At 39.8% G+C, this 27170-nt stretch overlaps 1 protein-coding gene across 1 annotated transcript; it reads right to left on the minus strand.

Annotated features, from left to right (window-relative positions):
• Nucleotides 1-2130: 2130 nt before the first annotated feature.
• Nucleotides 2131-26747, minus strand: LOC139464349 (sodium- and chloride-dependent glycine transporter 2-like). Its single transcript, XM_071245877.1, has 13 exons — nt 26633-26747; nt 25920-26051; nt 24933-25197; nt 24322-24454; nt 23842-23976; nt 22208-22311; nt 14599-14723; nt 8837-8949; nt 8072-8200; nt 5141-5240; nt 3969-4069; nt 2567-2737; nt 2131-2241 (listed from the first exon to the last, which is right to left on the minus strand). Exons 1-13 carry the CDS (start codon nt 26745-26747, stop codon nt 2131-2133), a joined length of 1734 nt encoding a protein of 577 aa, XP_071101978.1.
• Between the last annotated feature and the right edge of the window lie 423 nt (nt 26748-27170).

Consider the following 27170-nt stretch of genomic DNA (forward strand, 5'->3'; position numbering starts at 1 on the left):
AACTGCAGGGCTTGAAATTTTAAATAAACCAACATGACGACATACATGCTATAAAATTAAACTAACCCTTATACTTCCCTTCAGGGCGGGGAAGTATAAACTATGTCATATAAAATTGAAATAATTTTAAAGAAAAGATAAATGTTTCATATTTCTGCAGTGTTATAAATGCATTGTGCATGGATTGATATATAAAGTTATAGAGTTGAGATTTTGCATTCATTGTCAACCTCATTCCTATTTTTCGTTTCAGAAATTGTGAATGTTGTAGGCAAACAATTATATTTTACTATAGCTGTGTCATTTACAGTATGTTTAGTATTTTGAAATGGTTTGATAAACAATGTCTACTTAAGTATTTTCTCTGTTCATTTTGTTATGAATATGAAATACAATATTTACTGAACATTAAGAGTGTTACGATACTCTACACTGCAGGGACAAAACCCGAAAAGCTTGACACAGTGAAAGGAAAAATGATAACATAATATTTTATGTCATGCATTATTGTTTGAAATCCTTGGTAAAATAAACCAGGATTCTTGAATAAGGTAATGGACGTGCATCACCACGCACTCATTTTGACACAAAACTACTTTGTTTTGACAGTATTGTTTTCTTTAGAATTTTAATGTTTAATCTAGGGAGAACAATTCACCACTTGTCTTTGAGTGAGTTCTGTCGTTGGTTGTCTTCAGGTTTCCTTTTACGAAAAGGTCACGAAGGCCGGATCAGCTGTCATTGGGCTGCCCTTGTATTTCACTAGCTTCATCGGGAAGGACATCTACTTCCTTCAACAGTCTCAACTCGTTTTTATCTTGTTACACGTTCACCTCTGTTGTGTATCTTCCCCTCCTTCCTTTGCAACAACCAAGGGTGGTGGGGTAGCCCAGTGGTCAAAGCGTTCGCACGTCACACCAAAGGCAGGGATTCGATTCCCTACATGGTTACAATGTGTGAAGCCAATTTCTGGTGTCCCCCACTTTAATATTGCTGAAATATTGTTAAACACAACCTAAAAGCATTCTCACTCGGTCTTTTAAATTCCCAAACATACTGTCAACTTTTATATGAATACTGCTGAGAATGTAATGAATTTTTGCCTTCTCTGAACTTGCTGTATTTGCCTTCAACATGTTAGGTTTTCCAACACTATGAAGGTGACACAAGGTGATAGAACCGAAATACTGCTCTTCGTAAAATGTACATTTAAACCTCTAGGCATATCTAAACCGTAGCATCATGTACACAATGTTTGGAAACTTCAATTTAAGTGAGATTAATGCACCTTCACTTTCACTTTCGACATATGTTACGACAGGAATCACTTCTTAGCGTATTACGCACTTCATGAACGATCAGACACACGGTGGGTGTATGCAAACCAACGTTATTACTGGCGGTATGATATTCACTCGTAATAAGTATTCTGCGACTCTTGCTGTGTGTTCGATGCTGCCTAAACACTGATTCTGTATGTGATTGTGGGTCAGATAAACAAGGCCAAACACTCGGTATGCCAACGGTATATATGGTCCTCCCCTCGCTAAGTAATGGTGAAATCACACTCAATACTAGTTTCCATTTATGGATGCCTTTATCATATTCTGAAACAACATTTGTAAGTGTTGATGGTCTGCTAGAAAATACCCATCTACTTAAAGAATCATGTTAACGCAACATGAGTTTTGTACCTTGCCCCTTCGGCCAGATGTACCCTAGGGATCAACTTGGTACATGTAAACGTACATTGTATCTTAAGAGGCTAACTAAAAAATGAATAATTCTTCGGTTGTAGCAGGAGATAGTGTTGTCTTCGTCAGAGTGCATTGAATTTTAACTAAATCTAATTATGATCATATTTTACTTAAATTAAATCTACATTTCTCATACTGAATTATTACAGAAAACACACCTTCACAGCTAATAGTCAACACATATCTGTGACATTCCGAATACACATGCCCATGAACATTGTGTCCATTTTGAAGGAAACTGAATGCTGAAGGTGAACAAAACCTTTAGTATCATATGTATCAAGGAATATATCATTAGAAATGATCCAAATTACAGAATAAAAACATTGAAGACAAATAATTGGGCTGCTCAAGACTTTACACATTTTCCTTGTTAGCTGGTGTTTTCCGACAGTCTAACCATTGCTTGTAAGACCTCAGTGACATCTTCCTCTGGTGGTGACCGTCTCCAGTATTCATTGGGCTCGAATGATTTCTTCAATTTCTGAAATGCGTCGATGTGATAAAAACATCTTGATTTAACATACATAGTTCCAATTAAATATGTGTTTGGTAAGTAAAACAATGTTGACATAAATTATTGGCATTTTTGAAAAAAAAGTATCCATAAGACAAGTTTATGCATTTTTTCAAGACTGTTGCACGATCTTTATCTCTCAAGATATTGGCGTTTGTCACTCGCCAACTCTCTGCTTAATACAGCACACACAAAGCAAACATATGCTAAACTGACAGCATACACCAACTGCGTTGTCATGTCAAGCGGAACAAGAGATTCAGATAGCTTCGAGGGTTTACGTTGTTTGTACCTCTTTCATAGTTGCCCCTGGAGTGTTGTAAACCGTCCAGATGAAAACAGTCGGTAATGGCAGGAGTGTCAAAAAGGTTATGAGCCATCCAACAGCTGTTGCCCATGTGGGGTAGATGTAGTCTCCGTACTTAGGGGGTCGGTATGCGTACATAGAGTAGCAGCAAATCACCTGGTACAACAGATGGAGATTAGCACATACACTCCTTATGCTTTTCAGTACGAAAACTACAACACTGAGAATCGTGGGGCCATCTGCATACTTTTCGGATCGCTATTGTACATCCGTAAGCGTATCAGGGCAACCACTATAGATCTCATGTACGAGGACCAAACGCTGAGGGGACTATGGGATATTATTGGAACTTTTGTTGTCATATATTAAGGATAGGTTAAAGGAAACAGTACCTCATGAAACGTTATAAAGCCTACTAAAATATAATGATAAAGTTTTACTTCCTTCAAAAGTATGTCAGGGCAAATCAATAACAAGTACTAAGATCAGGTGCAACAATATCTGACCAGGTGACTGTGTGACATCGTTCTTCTAAGATGAGATTGCCGTTTATCTTGTCAACCCTTTCGAGTGCCTGGTCCACAGATATAACATATTTACAGAACATTTAGATATTGCTGGAATATTGCTGACTACATCGTCTAACATCATTCACTTGTCAATTTAAAGATCAGAGGAATAGCTGTTGAGATGTTGAAAACAGTTATTAAACTACAAAAGAGTTACTTTTGCCCTTAAGAAGCTGATCTGGTTTCATGATCAGGGCCACGAAATTTGAGTGCCATGATGTCAAAGTTCAGTTCACTATCTAGCGATGGTTCACATATCAGTATGCATGTCTGTCATGGTGGCCAATTGATAACACTTTATCTGAAAAAGAATATCTGAATTTAGTTTATCTATTAATCCCCTATTTCTGCATAAGTTGGAAATGTGGTGAGATCTGGACTATGTTACGTGTACATGTATGAGTAAGTCTGAGGGGGTTTCCAAGATCAGGATCAAAGTTACATGTACCCATGCAATTTTCTGAATAATCAACAAGGTGTGAGTGTTAATGTAACAATATTTCGGTTCTATCATACCCTCACAGCTTAGTCTTAGTGTATGATGTAAACACGGAACTGTGGCACAGAGGTGGCAATTTGTCTAAAGCATCTTATATTGCTGTCTCTTGGCTGACTGAGTGGAATTGAGTACCAGAATCCGTTATTTTATTGATAGTGTGTTAGAGCTATATTTTGCAGTCAAGGGTTTGACAAAAGCACAAGGTCTACATTCTGGTTATTTATAGATTCCCATGCCATAAATGGTACTGTTGTACGATGCATAACAATTCATTCGTGGTATGCAACTATCGAAGTTTCAGTAGTCGACAATTACGTACAGCTAAAATTAGGGGGCACAGAAACTGGAAAGATATGACCATGACCCAAGGTATTGCCTTTCCCCACATCGCACGGACGTCTTCCTGGAGTCTTTTTGTTCCTGGAAATAATCCATCATCAGTTAACATTCACAGATCTCTTCACTGGCATACCTATTTCACAAACTGAAATGATGGTAAGGAGCACAAAGCAACGACAAGTGTCCACAGAATGGTTCACTGATTCATAAACAGCCTCGTATACAACACAATAACACTGAAGTCGATTACATGTTTGCGGAATAGTCTTCCCTGAAGAAGCAAGCTGGGAACACCACCTTGGACTTGACGTAATAAAATAACTGTTTGTGTTGAATCTAAATGATCGAATGTCGTAGGCTCAGGTGCAAATCTATCACAAAATACTTTTTTTAACTGCAGGTCAGTCTCGTCAAAATGTTTTGGAACCTGACATTATCGGACTCATTTAAAATTCTAATGAAGAACAATGAATGCTCTGTCCTTCCAAAGGAAGAAACTGATAAATTCATAAAATATATTATCAACTTTAATAACAAGCAATCCAATATTTTGTAACACTCTCAGCCTCACCTTATTTTCGTCAGTATTCCATCAGCTCCTGCCTTTGGTGTCCACATTTCACAACTTTTGAGGTACAATCGACCATGCTCTCTCTACTAAGATTTAAAGAGCACTTTATACCACTCGTGCTCAAGAGTTGTTTGATCCGGGTTACAGCAATCTAGGCCATAGTAATTTTGTCAAAAGTTTTATGGCTGAACATTTGACTTGCCTTTACATGTGTTTCTGACGGTGCCAGCGGTGGCGAAGGGTATCATTACTATTTGATCGTGATTCTTGGGCACATTCTTATGTTGTAGTCTGAAACGTACTTTGTTTTTAGCAGTGTTCTCTTATGATTATAGAAATGGTTTTGTCGCCCTCACTTGAAGTTTGAAGTACAATTTCATATGGACGAATTTGGCGGTAGTTGTATGGAGTACATATTGTACACATTGCACGTTGACGATCATGTTCAGAATACAGCGTCAAATGGTTTGGAGTTTAAATATTCGCATTCATTTCACGATAATAAAGTAAAGAAACATGAAATGTTTTGTGGATGGCAACGTTTTTAAAGATTGCAAACCACAAGGTTGATATGCTCTTACCATAACACCAGCTGACAGCAATGCACTCAAGGATGCCAAACACGGCCGTTGATGGGAAGAAGGTGTACCAGTCAACCAGCGTCACCACGAATATCCCACCCTTAAATGTGAGAGATATGATGTTTATACCTTGCTGCTTTGTGCCTTGAGATACCCAAAAACATTGTTTGATGTCATACATTGATGCATTAAGAACAACACTTCACTAAAGTAACAGCTTAAGAGCTATCTTTGTAGGGTGTGACATGTCCAATTCCAAATTGAAACAATATGTTTACTCAGAAATCTATGCGCAAACGAATTCAGTGTAAAGCAAACAACAAAGAAATGTTGTACCATTAACAATTGTATTATAAAATTAATAAGGTTTATTTATCAATACAAAATATTGCGATTCCAATGGCAGTACACTAAGGTGTGACAGTACAACATTCAATGTCAATACAATTACAATGGCAGCATTAAATGCAATGCACACATGACGCTTAATTTCAGCAAAAGCCTAATCCGAGACCGTGATCACAGTCCAGCTGAAGAAACTATTCAACAAGTTGGGTCAGGACTTCGGAGTAAGGATGTCATTGGAGCCAAACGATTCGCAAATCGTAAAGGTGGCTTTAAGATCCAACACTTATCTTTTGGCTTTTGATACCAAGTTCTATAAAAGTTGCTTGTTTCTCCATGCCTCTGGGCATATACTTCCCACGACCTACTTGCTGTTCTAAATGTCAGACATTTGGAGAAGACATAATTCATGCAAAGGTAAGGCTACTCTGGCAAGGTGATCATATGCCATCTCCATCAGACTGCAGTGAATAACAGTTTCAGTCCATTGTACAGAAAATTTATTGTGAGCAATAGATCAGCCGCACCGATGACAGAAAACAAGCAAACATAGTCACATCTGCAAACGCAACAGGGTATTGTTATGCTTCTGTAGTTAAAATAGGTAAACAGCATCAGTTCACTGACGGGTAGATCTGTATTAAAGTTCATGCTTAAAAGCTCTTGACATACCAAAGGTTTTTTCAAATTTTTAAATGATCCATAGCCAAAAAATAAAACAAGTCCTGGAATGAGTTTCAAAGGAGGGGCTGGGATTTTCTGATTAGATTTGCCAACCATTTGTTATACAAGGCAGGTTTTGCAAGATTCAGCGACGTCATGTCACCAATTGGGCCAGAAGAAAGGGAATAGAATTTTGTCACAAGTTTTGTTCACACCCAAATGAACTGCCAAAACATGGTTTTGATATGAATTTGGAAAAAAAAAAAATTTGATGGAAAACCTTCCATTCATAATCAACAGAAACATCTGACAACTTCCCTTTTCTCATCAAAACGCTATTCTTAAAATAATAGCAAACTGGAACCTTGTCAGCTTCATCTAAAGAGAGTGCCCTACTGGCAAGAAGTTTGAGTTCTGAGTCTTCTCCCTATAGCTTAACTCTCCATTGAAAACTTAGACAGGTCAAGAGAATGAACCATAACATTGCCAGCCAGTCATAATTGGAATCATTCTCAGAAAGAATTTGCTTAGCCATAACAAGAGTAACAACACAAGAAGAAAACATACCTGGAATTTCTTTTTCACGATTTTCAGTAATTTCATTAAATAAAGTGCATGGTCCATGACAAACAACAGGATAAGCCAAACCTGTTTCCCTTGCTAAATCATACCCAATAGGTGAATGTACGCCTTTAACAGTGAAAGATTTTACAACTACCACCTTTACCAACTGAGACACCAAATCTGTCTTCAATTTCATGAAAAGGGCGAGACGCAACAGTAAAATCACATAAATCTTCTCACAAAACCTCAGATTTCACTGATGAGTCTTCAAAAGGTGGGAAAATACCACCCAAGAGCATTTTGAAGAGTACCACTATCCTTCAAAACTTTAATGTGCTTAACAGTGTCACCTTTTACTGAAATACACCCTTTACTAACATGAGGTAGGTACTCCTCTTTGACAGACTTTGATGACTGGTCAACAAAAGCTAAACACAAAAACGACAGTGATGTGACATTCACAAAAGCATTAGGGGAAGCTAGCTTTTTACACTCAGAAACAATATGTCCTGGCTTACGGCAATAGCTACAAGAAGGCTCTGACGAAAATTCAGAAGTATGACTTTTTGTCAACAAACTCAGAACCCAACTAGGAAATGTTATAACGATAACTAGGAGGGGGTCGAGGAGGGAAAGTACCCTTTCCTGATTTATAACTCCAATTCGTGCCTGAAAACCCTGACTGTCTAAAAAAAACCTAACCAAATGAGTTAAGCGAATAGTTATCAGCCAAAATAGCAGCCAGATGTAACTAATCCACTTTTTCTCATTGTCCGTGGACACACACTGCCTAAAAGTACAATCAGCAACACGCACACGCACACACACACACACACACACACACACACACAGTGCGTACACTGTGTCTTTATAGATCCTATAATGTTGATTGCAACGTTAAACGCAATTTCACCTCACCTTACCTCGCTTAAATAACTTCTATTAGATAGTACCACATTCTTCTATCGTTAAAACACAATGTCATGAACTTCTTATGACTTCTAACAGAAACAATATGATACAATTACAACATTGCTTAACAATACACTAAACTGCCATATAGAAAATGATAATACTTGTCGTCTTTCAGCGGTGCATGTTTGTTTACCCAAGGAAATGTACAGAAAGTCTCACTTGGTTGGCCTTCATAACACTGTTCCGCAACAGTTGCATTTAAACAGGGTATGCATACCTTATTAAAGTGGTGTTTAGACGATATTTTAGAAACGGTTGTAACAACCATGTGAAGCACATTAACAGATTCCTCTTATGAAGAAAACAAGTGAAAGTACGAATGCTGTTCACTGTTCATAAAGCATGTGAAATTTATTTAAACAAAACACATGTGTTCATCGTTACCTGTGACGTATATATCAGACCAAACAGGAAGAGACTGAGGAGCACAGCACCGAGGAAGAACCAGTGTCGCTTCATCAGCTTGGGAAACGTATCTTCCAAGGCTGCTACGGATATCTCCACACACGGTACCTGCGTATATGCACACGTGTCACCTTGTTAGCTGCTCGAGTTTTTTTGGCATTCGAACAATTACCATATCTAAGTTACATTCATAGTGTCTTAACGTATTGTGAGAAGAAACAGCAAGGTCGTGCTTTTTATAGTTTTGTATTGATCGTCAAATGTTTCAACAAAATTTGTCAATTTCGGAAATAGTTTTTGTTTGTTTGTTGTTTAACGCCGCACTCAGCAAAAGTCCAGCTATACGAGAGCGGTCTGCAAAAAATGGAGTCTTGACCAGACAATCCAATGACTGATATCATGAGCACCGATCCACGCAATTCGGATACAATGACATGCATCAACGAAGTCAGCTAGTCTGACAATCAGTCACCTGTTTACGTCAAGCATGGGTTGCCGAAGACCTATTCTTCCCCAGATTTTCAAGGGTCTAAATGTCTGGGAAACAAATCATTTGAACACGCATAATGCATAACAATTCTCAAGACAGAGTTTCTTCAGAAACATTCATACACCCCATCTTTTTTGATAATGGCTAGGTAGTTTGGGTTGTCTTATTTTCATAAATACCACATTCAAATTAATATGTAGGTTCATCTTGATAAACTATTTACTAATTCTGAGAGAATTGAGCTTCCTCATTACCACAGAATCGAAAGCCAAAGACAACAAGGTCACAAAGGTCAGCACAGACCATAGCTGTGGTAGGGGGAGAGTAGAAACCACTTCAGGGTAGATGATGAAGGCAAGGTCAAACCCTGAAACACAAGAAGCGTAGTAAATAAAACATTTATTCCCCGGTTCGATGAAGTTCACACGAAAATGAACCAATTTGTTTTGTACAGTTCCAAGTATTTACCATAGCCAGATAAATATAAATATCAAACTTAACAAGTTTTGCATTAAACTGTTTCACATTTATCACTTTAACTGTGCATTCTATTTCCATAATAAACACACGATATATAGTTGATGTCCCTTACAACTTGACGTCGTTGGTGTCAATTGATAAACATATCACGTCAACAGGCGAAGAACTACTCAAGAAGAATTACTAGTTAATTTCGTTTCCAAAAAAACGAAAACCACAGTGGATAAGTATCATAAGATTCGCGATGATGGCTGGAACAGTCTCTGTATCGCACGTATGTGATGTGCAGTTTGACACCTGCTGTCATGTTCCTCTAGCTATATGTACCTGATACTATAAAACTGGTGTTGTCCCATCCTTATGAGCAAACGGGTTAAATGGACATCTCACTCAACAAGACCATGGGTCGTACCCAAACTCCACGAGAGCAACAACAACACGTCCAGTCGTTTAGACATCTTTTCCTCAAGTGCGGCGCTTGAACAATGACGTCATCAGCCTGACCTCACCAGCTTGCGTCATGTGGCATGACAAGTCGATCTATTTATAGTATGTAAACACAACATACATCCTTTTCTTATAATAAATTGTTACAATGTTTTATTGTCTTCTTCATGACTACTGAGCTGAGCTCAAACGTTTTGTTTGTATAATAGACGTGTGAAAGGTAAGTACAAACCAGAAGTGTTTAATGTGAGCAAGTGTCCATAATGAACCAAACCTTTCCTGTATATATAGCGCAATGTGACACATCACTGAATCACTTAGGTGAAATGCTTTAGAGTTCATGAAATATTCCGTGCTGTTCAGCGTATGTTTAGAGTCCCATACACATATAATTATGTTGTCGCCACTGCTCGCACTGCAACTATTAAAATAAACCGATGTGACTTAAAGTCCATCTGTCTTCTGACTGAAAATACAAACTCTAACTTCTTAACTTATAATAACTTTAAACGTTAGGCTGTCATGATCGCATGACAGCCTATCACCTGTCACATTATCATTACAGTTCATAATCATTGAGTCGAGCTTGCACAGTCTTCTGTCTTGAAATTGCCTCACAGTCACTCGCTTCATCGTCCATGGTTGCCATGTTATCGTCCACTTAATCTGACTGGATTACCTCCTCTGGAAAAGATATCTGGCACTTCATGTGAGATGAGTTTCTTCTTTTCACCTGCTCTTCATTCCTGGCTGTCACAACTCTCCTCAATTACTGTGTATGGTTGTGGGTTAAAGTTAGTTGTGACGTTCTTGAATATTTGTTGGTGGTGGCATGTGGTATCGATCTGTAGAGTTTGGAATGAACCGTCCACAGAAAATGGCAGAGTGTATTCCAAACATCAACCTCTTGTAACGGAACAGTCAAATATGAGATGAAAATGTTGTTATCACACGTGATTATGGGTCATGTTCAATTGGAAAAGGGTGTCTTTCTCGAACAACTGCCTAGTTAGTCTCATGTCTACACAGAGCCTAATCTGATTTCTGGACAACAACTAAGGGTCATACCCAAGAAGTGGACCTTTTACCCTTTTTACCCTTAATCACAATGGCATATGTACAAGTCAAAGGAAGTGTGCCGTCCTTCCTTCCTCCATCTAAGGTACTCGCCTGTACCTTAGGGTGCTGAGACCAAGTCTGCCGGTTTTTGGAAGTCGCCCGGTATATATAGTAATGATGGAATGCGAAGCATTTTGTTTTGCAAAGGTACTAAAATTTGGTGTGGCCAACCTTAGATTAAATTGACCATCATGTGGTGTCCATGACGAGGTACTTAAAATTGTTCCCCCTTAAGGTGACATGAAACCACCACTCACTGGTCCACTTGATATGTACTTGACATATCCACGGGGTCTCCACGGGGTCAGTCGTATTTGGCAATGTATCTGATAGTGTTACAATAACATCTACTTGTTCTAATTCTCCTAGCTAGCTTGGTTTAAACGTGTTTTAGGTCAAATGGTTGAACTATCGGTTATATATCATAATCAATGTATAGTTTCAACTGAAAGTTTTTTTTAATGTGCCTAGTCCCCTAAAACAATCACCCAATTCTTGATTCAGTTGCTCACATTCCGTCGAAATTGAGTTTACTCCAATCCTCAGAATTCTTCAGAATCCTGCATAGCAGCGAAACCCTTTGACCTGACATATGAACAAAATCAGTGTTTCTCACAAAGTTCAGTGTTTATGATGTTTACAGTAGCTCCCGAGTGAACAATAATTTCCGTTTCAAGTTGTCCTATCTTCACTTGCACCTTGCCGCTTCCACTGCAATAAGTGTCAGATTAGCAGAAAATATATTCATTTTCAACTTCAGGATCATACATTTCCTCACCAGTGACTGACTGTCCCACGTTGTTTCCACGTCAACAAAGTTGACACGAGAGTTCTACTTCCGGCCTCGAGAGTGCCCTACCCTTGATTGTCCCCCCTCGTACTCACAATCTTCATAGACTTCTCACACAGTTTACCTCGTCGCCAATGTAACGTTCCTGGGTCGTACCCAAACTCCATGTTAGAAACAACAACACGTCTAGTCGTTAAGACTTCATTTACTCAAGTCCCAAGAAGTGCGGGGCGTGCACAATGGTGTCATCAGCCTGACGTCACCAGCTTGCGTCATATGACATTACAAGACGATCTATTTTTCGTATGTAAACACAACACCTGCATTGACTGTTTTCATCAATATACGCCGTAAAGTTCAAGTAATTCAAAAACATTTGCTGCATAAAATTTCACAATTAAAAACTGACCAAAGTAGTATTAAAAATGTGTTTAAGGAGGATTAAGGTAATTACTGATCATAAATAACATAAATAGTATTACATGTTCCCTTCTTCGTCTCGTTCACCTGTTCACTACTGGTTATATCGATACACAGTTAATTATTGTATGATGCTGTTATTTTTGTAATTTTAATGAATAAATTGTTTTGTTAAGTAATTTTATGGTGTATGATTTTATCTGGGTCGTTTTACGTTCACGAGCGGTTTCTTGGTTGTATTAATTTGGAGATATCACAGCTTACATTAATTTGTCTTAAACAAAGGCGCCGGTGCTGTACTTTCACAACTTAAGGACAGATGCCATACAGAATCTGAACAAAATAAGCACCTTCAAGAAGTGCGATGTGAAAGAGAGGTTCACATGCTCGTATGGGAGTATTTCGTCGTTAATATACATGTATAATAGAAGTTTCACTCTTTTTCAAATTCAACTTTTTTTCAAAAGAAGAATTCATTGATTTCCATTTACTGGTCAATATTATCAATATATATGTTACTACACTAATCTTTAAATTGCATTCAATGGTCCTAATCGATGTTTTCTAGTTCAAATTTTAAGTGTACATTGACATGATTTGAAAGAATAAATAAATTTTACTAACACAAGTCTTAATTAAATACTTAAGACTGTTCAGACCACAAAACAGTTGTAAAGTATGGCGGTCCTCAGCCAAATATATAGACTTGGAGTTACTGAAACATTACCCTTTGCATTGCTGACCCGGAAAAGACTATTTAAAGCTCTCCTTAATTTAAGGTGATAGATAGTGAGTGAGTTGGCTTTAACGCGGTTTTTAACGGTATTCCAGTTATATGACGCCGTTTCAGCTTAATGTGAGAGGAAAGCCTGAAGTGAAGACTTTATTGAAACACACGAGCACTGGTACGGTGTTGATAAACCTGGAAACATAATCGAAATGAACAGTGATTCGAACCAGCTGTGATAGCTGACATTACTCAATAAAAACACCTAGAAAATGTTTTTATGTCCGATGAATATTCGCGAGAGGAGCATTTGAAGCGAAAATGATTGCTTCTGAGAGATATTGTTAGATTGACAATGTATAAAGAAAGGATTAGTTTTGTATCAACGACTAGAACCTGTTTTGAAATTATTTTCACCAGAAATTGTGATGCGTACGTAGACTTAAAACGCATAACAGTATGCAAGCCATACGAAAGTTGTGTTAATTGTAGCCAAGCTGACATGTAGTGACTGCCAGTGGTAGCAATTGATTGAAGCGTTTGTAAAATTCGAGTAATATCTAGGCCATATTTTAGCAGCAGTCTACAGCAGCGAATAATTTAGAGTTGTATGTCAAGCAATTACATCGTAGAACGTGATCACATTAGATAGCGAAAGTGAGACCAGGGTCAATGCAATTAACGAATGTTCAGAAGACAGACGTACACGGATGACTGATACCTGACAATTCAAGTCTTAATTGCCTTCCTTAATTGCTCCAAGTAGTACAATTACTGCTTGAGAGATCACCCAGCGCTTCAACGTGATACAAGTATCAGTTGAGAACTTTGGATTGTCCCTACTACACTATTGAGAGAGCTCGAAAGCAGCCCCCGAGGGAGCGGGCCACTTCCGCCATTATGGCATTGGTAATGCTGACATCAGCTAGCGTGTATCCTTTAGAACTGTGACCTTGTTGGCGAGATCCTCAATATTCCATAGATGAAGAAATCAAGTTCGAGGAAGATTCAACACAGTTCTTTAAGATCCACTAAGCCAAATAACACTGAAGCCAGTTGGGCTTCTAACCGGGACCAGGTATCTGTTGATACTGACGCAGACACCAGTACTCGGGACGAGCAGTCCCAATCCGATCAGTGCCAGCCTGGTATCATTTGCTCACTGTGAAGTTCAGTCAAACTATGATCAGCATGATGCAGAATCATGTTTGACAGAAACGTGTCAGCTCGGATGTGCCAGATTTACCGAGGTCAGTAAAAATGCCCAGGTCCAATGACGAGGGGAAAGAAGACAGTGGTTAGACTATGATGCTGATATGGAAGAGCTATTTGACGACATAGAATCTGCTTTGCAGGCAGGGGTGGTTATGGGCCGGGAAGGCGAAAATCAATCCCTCAGAGTTAGAAATTACGTTCGCCTTCCCGGTCATCACAAAAATTCGAGAACTTCACATCATGACGACCATATCGATTGTGGTTTGTCACAGATTGTATGTAATGAAGGGGCATCAGTTTGAGTTGCCGAGGAAGAACTTCTAGATTGTGCTACATATGAGTTCTCTACTGACACTCAAGTGGGACCACCTTATGAAGCTAAGATTAATGAAGCTATGACATAAATATGCAGACGCTTCAGACTTGCCTCGTTACAGTCTCTATACCTGTGCTACAAATTGACGACATACTTCTAAAAGTGAAACACAATGAACTAAAACCTGATAAATTGGATGTTGCGCAGAGTCATATACTTTGCATAGGTTCTGTCCAACGAGCAGAGGTGTGTGCAAAGGATCACGCTCGGTAGGATAACCAACTCATTTTGAGTGTGTGTTTGAGATCGGGTTAGTGCCTCGTAACTAAACAGGTCCAACACAAGCACACGGGAGGTGCTGACAAACGTAGAATCATGATCACGATCAAAGTCTTCTGGAAAGCTAATTGCAGTTCCTCAGAAGACTGGGCAACCTGTACCCCCAAATGATTGTGCACATATTCATAGTCCTTAACAATTAATTTATCATTAGGTTACTTACCAGATGATTCAAACGCATCAACCGTTACTCCACGTTGATAGGCCGCGTGTCCAACAATAGAGAAGAAAGCGAAGCCGAAGAACACGTTGGAGAGTGAATCCATCAGGCACACTATTATTACATCCCTTCAAAAAGCAATACAAAGCTTTGTAGACACACACAAAGAAAAGGGGTCATAAGTCCTCTATGCTTGAACTAGACCATTGTAACTCAGCTTTCCTGGTTGGAATATGGTATAGTTCACGCCAGTATCTTATCCTGTTTTCAACAATATGGTTCAAGAGTAACTGAACAGTTCCAAAACAAATGTCGATATGAAAGCCATACATGTTTTGTTAGCATGAGAAATCATAAGCTATTATGTAATGGTTCTACATGAAACATGAGATAATAAAAAAATATTATGTAATGGTTCTACATGAAACATGAGATAATAAAAAAAAAGAAATGATCCTGTAAGTGTAAATTGAATTATTGTTCCGAATTAATAATTCGAAAACTTGTCTGATAATCCAATTGATTAAATACAGAAAAATTATACAGTTTCGTTTGACGTCTTGTCTTGTTTTATTTCTTTGATGAATTCCAAATGAAGACAGTGTACTGTGCGTATGTATTACTCATCCCGCTAGTGAGTGGTAAACCCCACAATGATTCTTGAGACAATATATATCTCGGGGCAAATATCCCGTTACCAAGTCACTTTCGCCATATGCCCGGCAGCCGATCTTTGTTACGTCATAGCTCATCATCATATTGACAAGGTACGGACTCAAATACTTTAATTTTAGGGTACATTACCTAAAGACGTGGCGTTACAACCAGATACTGGTACTGTTAGCTCTACCAGATCATATTGTCTTAGAACACAGAACAGTCACAGTGAAAGGTCACTTGGCTCAAGAAGTAAGTCCTCAAAATGTTCTGTGATATCTGGACAAAGTGAATCTCAGTCTGCAGTTGTAAGACAGCAAAGAACAAGAGCTCAGCTTGACGACCTCGTGCTTAGGATGCAGGAGGATTTCAGAGTTCGTGAGCAATTGCAGGCATTAGATGACCAGGCCTATGCTGCACTCTTAGCTGCAGAGGATGAATCGAATGCCACTAAGAGACGGACAGAAGACAAAAATAGAGCGTGATGCTATTCGCCGCAAAGAGGTACTAAATACTCAACTATCAAAACAGTGACAACTGAGGCAAGCTCAACAGAAATTTGCTGAAGCAACCCTAATTGCTACCATGGTAAATGAAGCAAACCATGCTCGCTAAATACAATTTTTATTCCCAATACAGTATATTTACCATCCCCAAACACACTCGCGTGATAACCTCTATTTAATTGACAAACTTGAGGCATTAATGCATGATCCCAAACCTTTCACAGCAGCCTTGCAAGCACTATAGGACAAGTATGGTCAGCCAGGACAACTTGTACAAAGTGAGATTGGTATATTCATGAATATGCCAGCACTGAAATATGGTGACTTTGATGGGTTTAACAGTTTTGCCCTATCAGTCCATTCCTTTGTTGGTTTGCTCAAGTCACTTGAGGGAGAGAATGGTTATTAACTGAGATGTGGGTCACATATTGACAGCCTGATCGGCAAGTTACCCCCAGGTTTTAGAACGTTGTATCAACCGTGATATCTTCAAGGCAGACAGTGACCAGACCTACACATTGTGTCATTTGTCAGACTGGCTGCAGACAAAATCACGTGCAAAGCATATAGCTAACCAGGCCACTGCGCAATAAAAAAGGGAGAGTACTAAACCTGACAGGAGGTATCCATCATGGAAAAGTCAGAAGTTGTCTGCACCTACGGCTTTATTCTATGCAAGGGAATACAAACCATTTGAACAGAAATCTGGTTCTTCTTACAAGTCATGTGCTTGGAGTCACGTGACCAATCAATGAACACTTCCTGAATATATGTCCAGGATTGAAGAAACTAACAGGGAACCAGGAACATGACTGGTTACATGACGGCAAGCGATGTTGGAAATATGGGCGCACACATCAGCCAGATATGTGCACCCTCAAGAAACCATGTCACATATGTAAGGAAGTGCACTTGACTGTCTTGCATGAGGCTATACAGCAGACAGTACAGACAAAGTGTTCACTGATCAACCCTCATATCCTCCTAATGCCATGCTAAAGGTGGTCAAAGTGTTGCTTTATGGTGAAAGTGATACGATGGAGACGCATGCATTTTTGGATGACGGTTCCATGAGAACTATGGCCTAAAATCATCCGTGCATGACCTGAAACTTTAGATGAAGCCGGACAGTATATTGCTTACCACAATCCACAAGGAGCCATTCAGATGTAATGGACACTCAGTTGACCTGCAATTATCTCCTATCAGCAAACCAAACATCAGGTACAACATTAAGGGTGCCTTCACTGCAGATAACTTGTGTATGTCAAAGTACACATATCCAGTTGAATCCCTGCAAAGGCATTGGCCGCATTTGCACATGTAACCAATACCTAACACTGATGGAGCTCGGCCAACGATTCTCCTTGGATCGGAGAATGCCCATCTCATTCTTCCCAATGAACCAGTTCAGTCTGGACCCATCAATGCACCTATAGCGGTGTCTTCCAAACTTAGTTGGTCTCTCCAGGGTTAATCCAATGAATCTGGACCGGAGAACACCATGTGTGTGCTCATACACAACCAAAACACAAATAATTCAGTTCTTGTTGAAAGCATTGAGCGATTGTGGCAAATCGACACTTTGCCTTTCACCGAGGAACATGTGACACGCTCCAAGCAAGATACACAGGCAATTGAGACTCTAGAATCTGAAACTGTCAGGATAGATGTCAATGGTGTTAGTCACTATGCCACCCCACTGTTACGCACACAGAATGGAACCTGCTTTCAAAACAGATAAAAAATGGTTATGCCTACACTCAGGCATACTGAAAGGCGACTTAGAGATCGTCCGGACCTTTCAAGAATCCACCATGAAAAAACAAGAAGCTAGTTGAGGCAGGATATGTAAAGAAACTCACCAAGGTGGAAGTGGAGAAATAAGAAGAATCATGGTACTTTCCTCACCACATTGTTGAACACAATGGGAAGTTTCGCCTAGTATTTAACTGCTATTTCGAGCACAACGGCCAAATCTTGAACAAGCACCTTCTACCTGGGCCAACAGTCAGATCATCACTGCTGGGTGTCTTTCTTTTTGTTCCGGCAACATGCGGTTGCTATATCGGGAGACACAAAAGCAATGTTTCATCAAGTAAGACTGCTTTCTCGTGAAAAACCTCTTCTGCGTTTCATTTTGCGAAACATTGGAACAGGATCGCCCTCCAGATGTATACGAATGGCAAGTCCTACCATTCGGCACCACCTACTCGCCATGTTGTGCCAGCTATGCTTTATTGAAACATGCTTCAGATCATAAAGATGGCAATGAGGAAGTACTCAAATCTGTAGGGGAATCATTCTATGTTGACAATTGCTTGCCTAGCCTACCTTCAGCAACAGAAGCCAAGGAACTTGTATGGAAAATGAGAGACTTGCTTGCACAAGGTGGTTTCATCATTAGACAGTGGACCAGCAATATTCTATCCGTTGTGGCAGACCTTCCGTCCGATGCTAGACCAGAAAATACCGAACTTTGGCTTACCTTCAGACAGGGTGACTCACTGGGGCTAGCCCTAGGCTTGCGTTGCAACTGTGAAACTGATGAGCTCACCTACAAACACAGAACCATAGAGCATAAAGAGCTTACCATGAGAGTGATCTACAGGGCTCTTGCTAGTCAGTGTGATCCCATCGGCTACTTGGCACCATTCCTTGCACGAGCCAAAATCATAGTACAGAACTTATGGAATTCAAAGAGAAACTGGAATGACCCTATAGAAAAGGGGGACATCTGGGAAAAACGGCTGACCTGGGAATAGGAACTTGAAGAAATCCCAATGGTCACTCTACCAAGATGTTACACACCCCATAGTGTGATGCTTCTGAAAGAGTGTATGGTTCAGTAGCATACTTGCGCACAACAGACGAAGGAGCAAACATCTATGTCAGTTTCCTTATGGCACGATCCAAGGTTTCCCCGAAGAAACAGATATCTATGCCTCGCCTAGAACTATGTGGACCCCTCAGTGGTGCACAGCTAGCCGATGTGTTGTGCAAGGAATTAACTTTAGTAATCCAGAGAGTGATATTGTGGAGTGACTCTACTACTGTACTTGGTTGGGTGAAGTCAGAATCATGTAGATACAAAGCATTCACTGGAACACGAGTGTCAGAAATCCAGAATCTTACAGACGTACATAACTGGCGATATATTGACACATAGAGAAATCCTGCCAATGACATTACTCGAGGCAAACTGCTCAGCAAGAAATTGTGGTGCCGAGATAGGCCAGAGTCCATGCACCTGGCCAGTTATAATAGACTCTGACAATACAGAGGTAAAGAAATATGTTGTGTGTGGCAGAATTGTTGTGAATACACCTCAGCTGCCAGATGCAGAACAGTAGTAGGAGGAAGATTACAGAAAGCCGAATCTCTAAATACAGGCGTCAAACATCCAAATCTTCTTGACCTACAACGAGTTATAACAAAGTTGATCATCCGGGATCAAGATGCGAAGCTCTTACACTATGGGCCATCAGCGTCAGTTGTCCACCTCAAACCCATGGACACAGAAAATGTCTGACTTGCCACAATCACGTCGTCTGCGACTTTTCAAAACACCATTCTTCTCAACGGGAGTTGATTGCTTCGGACAAATGCTTGATATTTAAATGTATGACCAACCGTGCGGTGCATTTAGACATACTTTTTCAAAAGCATGGACTCGGATGCATTCATCATGGCATTTTGCCGCTTCGCTTCCCTGAGAGGCAAACCTTACAAACTCATCTCAGACCAAGGTTCCACTTTCCGAGGGGCTAAAACAGGGTTGAAGGAAACACATGCACCATACTTCGGAGGTGTTTGTGGAAGAGAAATTAAATCTGTGAAACATGGCCTCCGAGTGGCACTAGGAGAGCAGACAATGACAGAACCTGTGTTTACGTACCATACTAGCAGAGGTGGCAGGGATTCTGAATTCTAAGCCGTTTGCCTACGTTAAATCAGATGTCAGAGATGTAGACCCAGTTACACCAAATATCCTGTTGATTGGCCGCCATGATGCTTCTCTTCCAAAAGTCGTCTATCCAGCCGATGAACTATTAAGCAGACGCAGATGGTGCCACAGTCAAGTTCTGGCCGACCACTTTTGGGTACACTTTGTCAAATCTTCCTGATCTGCAGCTGCGCACAGAGTGGCAGAAAGAAAGACATAACTTGAAGATGGATGACGTCGTCATGATTGTTGATCCACAGCTCTTAAGAGCTCAGTGGCCTGTTGATAGAGTGACCAAAAACCTTCCCCGGAACAGATGGATGTGTTTGCACTGCCACTGTCAGTGTAAAAGACAAGGAGTACACCAGACCAATCAGAAGACTCATCCCACTACCTGAATGTGCTGATGACGAATATTGACTCCAGTTCCAGTGTGAAAAAAGAAGTTTCTTCAGATGTTGACAAATTTAGTGCCTACATTTGTGGGCGGCCCTGTCAGAAAGCCTTTTGAGCCGAAATGTATATTATGTCGTTTCGTTGTTTAATTCCACTTTGGTCATACTTGATTTCGTTTCCTTTACCATTTTCCAATTTCCACATGTACCAAAATGGCAGCCTCCAGCAAGGAGTGTTGACCATGTGCTTGATCAACAGAAATACAGTCTTTTGTGTCTAGAACAGTTTGTTTTAACAAATAATTACTTCCGGTTTCGGACAAAACACGTTTACTCAATTAGAATCTTAAACCACTAATTCCCATAGTTCTAGCTCAGTTTGTAACAGAATTATTAGTACTTCTTATTTAAGTATTGTGTCGGTTTCTTTGTTTTAATATAAAACTGAAAGTCTCATGGTTGTAGCATGTTTTGCAACAAAGTTATTAGTGTTTGAATTGTCTAAATACTTTCTTCCCTTAAATCGGAAAGTCACCTGGTTCTGTCTCAATTCATAAAAATAACGTTGATTCATAAATAGATACACAAAGTCTACATCATGATTAAGTGAGTTGGTGAGTTAGTGAGTATAGTTTTACGCCGCTTTTAGCAATATTCCAGCAATATCACGGCGGGGGACACCAGAAATAGGCTTCACACATTGGGCCCGTGTCGGGAATAGAATCATCATGATTGAAACTGTAAGTAGCTGGATAGAATGATCCTGCGTACCTTTATTCACCCGACCTCAAAGAAATTACCAAATGAATAACAATGTTTACCCGTTACCGACTTTTACACTTGCATGATACATACATAAATGTATCATGTAAATAATCAAGAACAATGTGACAATCTGTATATTGTTATTTGTTGTTAAGCTTTCCGTTGTAACCAAGAGAATAAGTCAGAAATGCAGATCAATACCTTTGTCGTTGTGCGTGATTTTGCGCCAGTCATGCAGTCACACAGAAATGACACTTTGACAATGTTTGTTATTTTAGAATAAACATTGATAAATGAGAGATACCCTTTTTCACAGTGAGGGTTGATGTGGAAGGACATACATGTCCCTGTGGTATCAAAGGGTTTAACGTCTAATTCTCCCAATGGAAAACACTTGAGTTTAGTCAACGAGAGGTTTCAAATTGGGGACATGCATGGACTGTAGATTCCAAAATAAAGAGTTGCTCATGCTACACCATTCAGACTATTCAATCGATAGAAATCGCCTCAGAAAGACTATGTCAAATTATACAGAGTGCCTTAATTGTTGCTCTTCTCTGTCTCCAAACTTCTGATATGACGTCATAATAGTTGGTTGGTTGGTTGGTTGGTTGGGTGTTTCACGCCGCACTCAGCAATATTACAGCTATATGACGGCATTCTGTAAATAATCGAGTCTGGACCAGACAATCCAGTGACTGATATCATAAGCATCGATCCACGCAATTGGGATCGATGACATGCATCAACCAAGTCAGCGAGCCTGACCTACCGATCCCGTTAGTCGCCTCTTACGACAAGCATAGTCGCCTTTTACGTCAAGCATGGGATGCTGAAGACTCTGCTACCCCGGATCTTCATTACAGTGATGTGTCGTTCTGAACAAAACGTTGCAACGTTTCCGTCATTTTCGTTAGGGAATACATGGTAGGTACTCAATGTTTGGTTATCAAAACGCTTGGCATTCGAATGCATATCTGATAATGCAAGAAAATATATTGACGCAAATGACAACGTTAGCGTATACATGTGTACAGCAATTCATATCATGATATTAGCTGTAATCGGTTTTTCCTTACTCCAAGTCAACAAGCTACACAAAACCACTTTCCCTTTCATGCAAACATTTCACGTTAAATGTTGTCGTGGTAGAATGCATATAAACATAATGTATATTCAATGTACATGTAGGTTTTGTTACATAGTGTTGCATTATACATCGTGTTCTACAATAGTGTCTTATACACAGTTTCATATGTACATTTTGTCTTTTATAAATTGTGTCTTTTACATGGATACGACTGGAGCATGTCTTTAAAAACTGATTGACATACAAAATATACCTGAAGCAATTGTTGTTCATGCTGTTGTGTCCAGACATAGTAATTATGCACCCCGTGGCTATACCCATGGAAGTCAGGGCGTAGCTGCACGACTGAACCCACACCTGAAACGAAGTACACGTGCAGTGCATGCAGAGTGCTAATCAGAAGCATAGAATTTGACTAAAGGTATTCCCTGTATAATGGGCAGCGTTGAAGATCATAAAACACATTTTGTTTTTTTGTATAATCTACATCCTTCCCTGGATCAAAGTATAAAGTTTCATCAATATTCACTATTCAACTTAACTGTTTCATTAAATTGTATACACATATCCCTCTTTCTACAAAATTTGAAACCATCGAACAGGGGTATGTATGTTCAAATGATCATGATGGTGGTATTTCGTTCATAAACATTTCATCATAGATAAATCAGCAGTGAAATCATGTCAGTCTAAAATATAAGCGGTAAATTGAATCCAGAAGAAGCATTGAGGCATTTAGTATGTAAACAAGTATTCAAAGTTCTGATATGATTTCTTTCATGTATTTCTTGTGTGTGAGACATTGCATTTACAGCTCTGGAAGTACAAACAAGACACACATGTAGCAAATAAACTTCTTGAAAAACATCTGAAGTGACCATACAATAATCGCAAACCAAAAGAAAGCAATTTACCTTTATGTATCAGAAATCTATGGCATTTTGCAGTAAGACACACACATTCTGTTTCTGGTTAGCCAAACGTAATGCCACATAGAACAAGACTCAAAAGACTCAAACAAACTAACATACAGTGACTTAATGTAGGGATGGATACATGTCACCAATGAATAGTTCCCAATTTTTGACAACCTTGACAACAGTGACGTTGATCTCTGATATTGGCTTGACCTGCAACATTACAAAAACGAAGCAATGGGCGACATTTCGCCTCAGAAATGTTATGATATCGTACCAGAGTAATGAGCATAAAGCATAAATGAGGACAGTCGGCGTCCATGCAAGGATCGCCAAAGCAAACATGGACAACTCAGTAATTATGATCAATTAATAGTTTGGTTTACGATTTTGTGTGGATTAGCGGTTTTTTTTTCTTCTTGAAACGGCCACACTGGCCTCTGTTAGACGTCATTTACAATACGGAGGATAACTCTTACTCGGTATTACATGTACGTCACCCATACATTGCTATGTCGGAAACATCAGCGTATGTCGTAGCTTTCACCAGAACCGTTCCATTATACAGGAAATACCTTAAGTATTGATGACTGCATTTACAGGAATGTCATGGTGTACATTAATGTCCTGGAAATGAAGGCATTCTATGAAACATTCCCTGATTCCCTTCTATTGAACAGTCACATACATTTTTCGTTTATATTGCCACGCCTTCCCCTTTTGTTACTCCATCAGCATATGTGTGAGTAGTGTTATATGTTGCTTTTGAACATTCTCCAGCCTCACCATGGCTGGGTGACATCAGAAATTGGCTTTGTACACATGTGAGGGATCGAACCAGAGTGTCTCTACCCTCTTCCATCCACTTTCGATAAGCCAATGAATACTAACCATCTGGAATTAAACATGATACAAGTAACAATACAAGTCAAATAGAAAGTTGAATATGTGGAAACAGATTCTAGCTCACTTTAGGGTCTGTGAGCTTGTCAAACTTGGGATAGATGTAGTAGTATATGCCTTCAGCTGACCCCGGAAGTAGACAGCCCCGGATGAGGAAGATAAAGATGAGGATGTAGGGTATGGCCACGGTGATGTAGACAAGCTTGTAGAAAAGAATAAAGTGAGTTAGTGAATGAATATGGTTTTCTGTTGCGTTTAGCAATGTCCCATGACGAGTATACTGTATGGCAGATCGTGATTTCAATGGTTTAACGCAAACTAAAGATCACTGGATGAAAGCAGGGACAATGTATCATATAAGTTATTTTCTATAACTCTAAGTGTGTAAACTACCGACAAGAATCGGTTTGTAAACATATTGACTACAACATATGAATTATGTCCATCGTCACATATTGGTTATGTCAATGTAGTTCCAGTTCTTTCTCGATGTCCAGTGGTAGCCTTTGCTTGCCCTACAACGTATGCATTGGATCATGCATATTACCTTTCCTGATACTTTTATTCCTTGAAATATCCAAAGAAATATGAGCACTGTGGTAACGGCCAGACATCCAACAAGATGCCATCTGAGACCTCCAAGATTGTCCAGGCCATCACTCTGTCCCAGCATCTGTAATCTAAAGACGAAAACATCTCAACTGTGAGTGAGTTAAAATTTAACGTCGAATCAGCATCATTTCAGCCGAAAAGCGACTACTGGGAAAGAGATTGAGTTGGATGAACACAGCTCCGAACAGTGTTTCCGTTATATCCAGCCGTATCAGCTTGATGCGCGAGAGGAAGGCCGCACTGATGCATGTCTTACACGAGCACCGACAGATGCTGAGAAACCAAGAATCAAAATCAGGACGAATCTTAGTGAGCAACTTTGCCACTTTGGTGCGACCCGCTAGCACGGGTTTGGTGCTGACAGATCAGTAATCATAGTCATGTTTTTAGGTTACTTGAGCTAAGCATTAAGAAAACAACGTCAGGCATGAGCGTAAGACATTTTCTTGAGAACAAAACCCAGTTGGAGGGAATACTATTGTAATAAGTCTAATACACTACAGCTTTGACATACTAGTATTTAAGTACTAGTATATATAAACATACTTCCAGAATTCTTCGGCAGCTGTATTCCCTCGGATTGTTCCGTTAATGGAATATCCAGCATCTGTTGCATTAAACGTTGTGTCATTAGTCACAGCTGACACATTCTCGTTGTATATGCATGCTTGGGTGTTCCATGAATTGTCGCAGTGGCCCCAGGGCAGGTTGGGGTAGAACGAGTAGTAGAAATAGTACATGTACCATGTGAAGATGACGTTGTAGTAGCTGACGAATAGCAACGTAACGATAACACTGCCAACACCTATACCTGCAATCATAGGAAACATAAGGATTGGTATATGGGAGAGTCTTAGTGAAACGAGGGGTTTCTGCTTTATTGAAAACCATATCGAGACGTTAACTGTGTCAACATGATGTTATCAGTTATAGTCTGTTATACTACTGGGAGTCAGATGTTTACTTCGTCACTAAAACCAGCAACCGTGGATATGGTGTTGACAAAGAAGGAATATAATCAGGCAATGGCGTGGCCGTGTGATTAAAGCCTTCGGTCGTCCCCCGGGTTCAATTCCCCACATAGGTTAACTGTTTGAAGCCAATTGCTGGTGCCTCCCGCCGTGGTATTACTTGAACATTGCAAAAACCGGTGTAAATCCACACTCACTCACTCAGGGCTCATCTTCAATTGAAACCCACGCTCATTGGATCCTGGTGTACCGCAATTTGCAGAACCGTAGACGACTGTTCCACCGATGTAAACTGACACTTAACAGGTCAGGGCAGGTTCCCCTTCTGAATTGGGTTGGTCTCCCCATCGCAACTATATATACTTTCATTTGAAATCTCGCAAGGTTTTCCCTGTGAAAGGTGTCCCCCTCGAACCTGGAATATGTTTGCATACATGCAAGCAGACAATGTTTGTCGCTTGAAACTTACTTTGGTTAACTGGGGCACACTTCCCCATTGAGACAGGGGAATGTCTCCCTTTTGTAACTAGGGCATTTGGTAGTTTCTGGTTTCAGTTGTTACCTTTGAAAGCAGGACACATATTCCAGACTTTAATGGGTCCACTCTGAGAGAACTGTCCGATGGTCATCTCCAGAAACACACAGGGGATGGTTCCAATTATTGTGAAGAACATGAATAGTATCAGGTACGCTCCTTGTCAATAAAAATAATGAACTCATTATTTCTCAGGCCGGTATTGCATATGGTTCAGTAGCGTAAACATGTATTTCCCTAGTGGAAGTCACCGACATTTGCACCGTGATGTACATTCTGAAATATGCATGTCAATGCCTACTTATAATTGAACGGTCATAGGCCAGTTAGACTGACCAAGCATCCCCATGTCACCCTCCTGTTTGACCAGGAAGTGACTTGAAATATGTGATCCAGTATAAGATAACATGGATAACTCCAAAGGCATGTGTTAGATAAAATGGTTTGGTATATTTCTCAAACTGATGTTTCCCTCTGTGATATGATGGGTTATTCAATGCATAGAAACCCAATATTATATGTCAGCATTTGTACATGGACTTTATGTTAAGAATAATGAACAGTTTTGAAAGTTGTACTTTCCTTCATGAATATTTCGTTCCTCATCATAACCATAATATGAAGCAACGAAATACACCAGTTCATTAGCTACAATGCTTACATCACAAGAGGTGTAGACATTTGCGTACGAGTTAAAGACTTGTTAATTATGTCAGAGTATTATTTGAAGTTAGGCCTACCTCCTCCATTGCGCATGCAGTAGAAAGGGAACTTGATGAATGCTCCCGTTCCGACACCGTATCCCAGAAGGGTGATGAGGTAGTCCAGGTGACTGCGCCATTGTTCATGTGCCATGGTTGTATCCACACTGAAACACAAATAGCACCACACACTAGTATGTGTTTATTGCTGCTGTGAGGAATGTGCGAGGGTACCACTGTCTAACACTGTAATGTGCACAGTTTGGTTGGTTACTTCGTGTTCCAGCTCCAAATGAGTACATCAACATATAAACATTTACATAGAAGCTGTACAAAACATTTCCATAATAAATAATAAGAGATTTCTGCTGAAACCACTTGTCGTACCTCTGCCTATTTTCTGTGTTGTTTGAAGGGATACAGTGCAGTCGTTTTGTGCCTTACAAGGCACTGAATGACGCTGAATATACACACTGCAAATACGAAAACGCCGGGGTTGTTTCGTATATGGGCATTTGGCGTGAAAACAACGTTTTCTGGACGCTTTCTAACTATCGTTTTCCGTCGAGAATCTGAC

Source organism: Haliotis cracherodii, unplaced genomic scaffold (assembly GCF_022045235.1).
Source record: "Haliotis cracherodii isolate W230 unplaced genomic scaffold, xgHalCrac1.p SCAF_17, whole genome shotgun sequence".
In the NCBI taxonomy this organism is placed as follows: Eukaryota; Metazoa; Mollusca; class Gastropoda; order Lepetellida; family Haliotidae; genus Haliotis; species Haliotis cracherodii.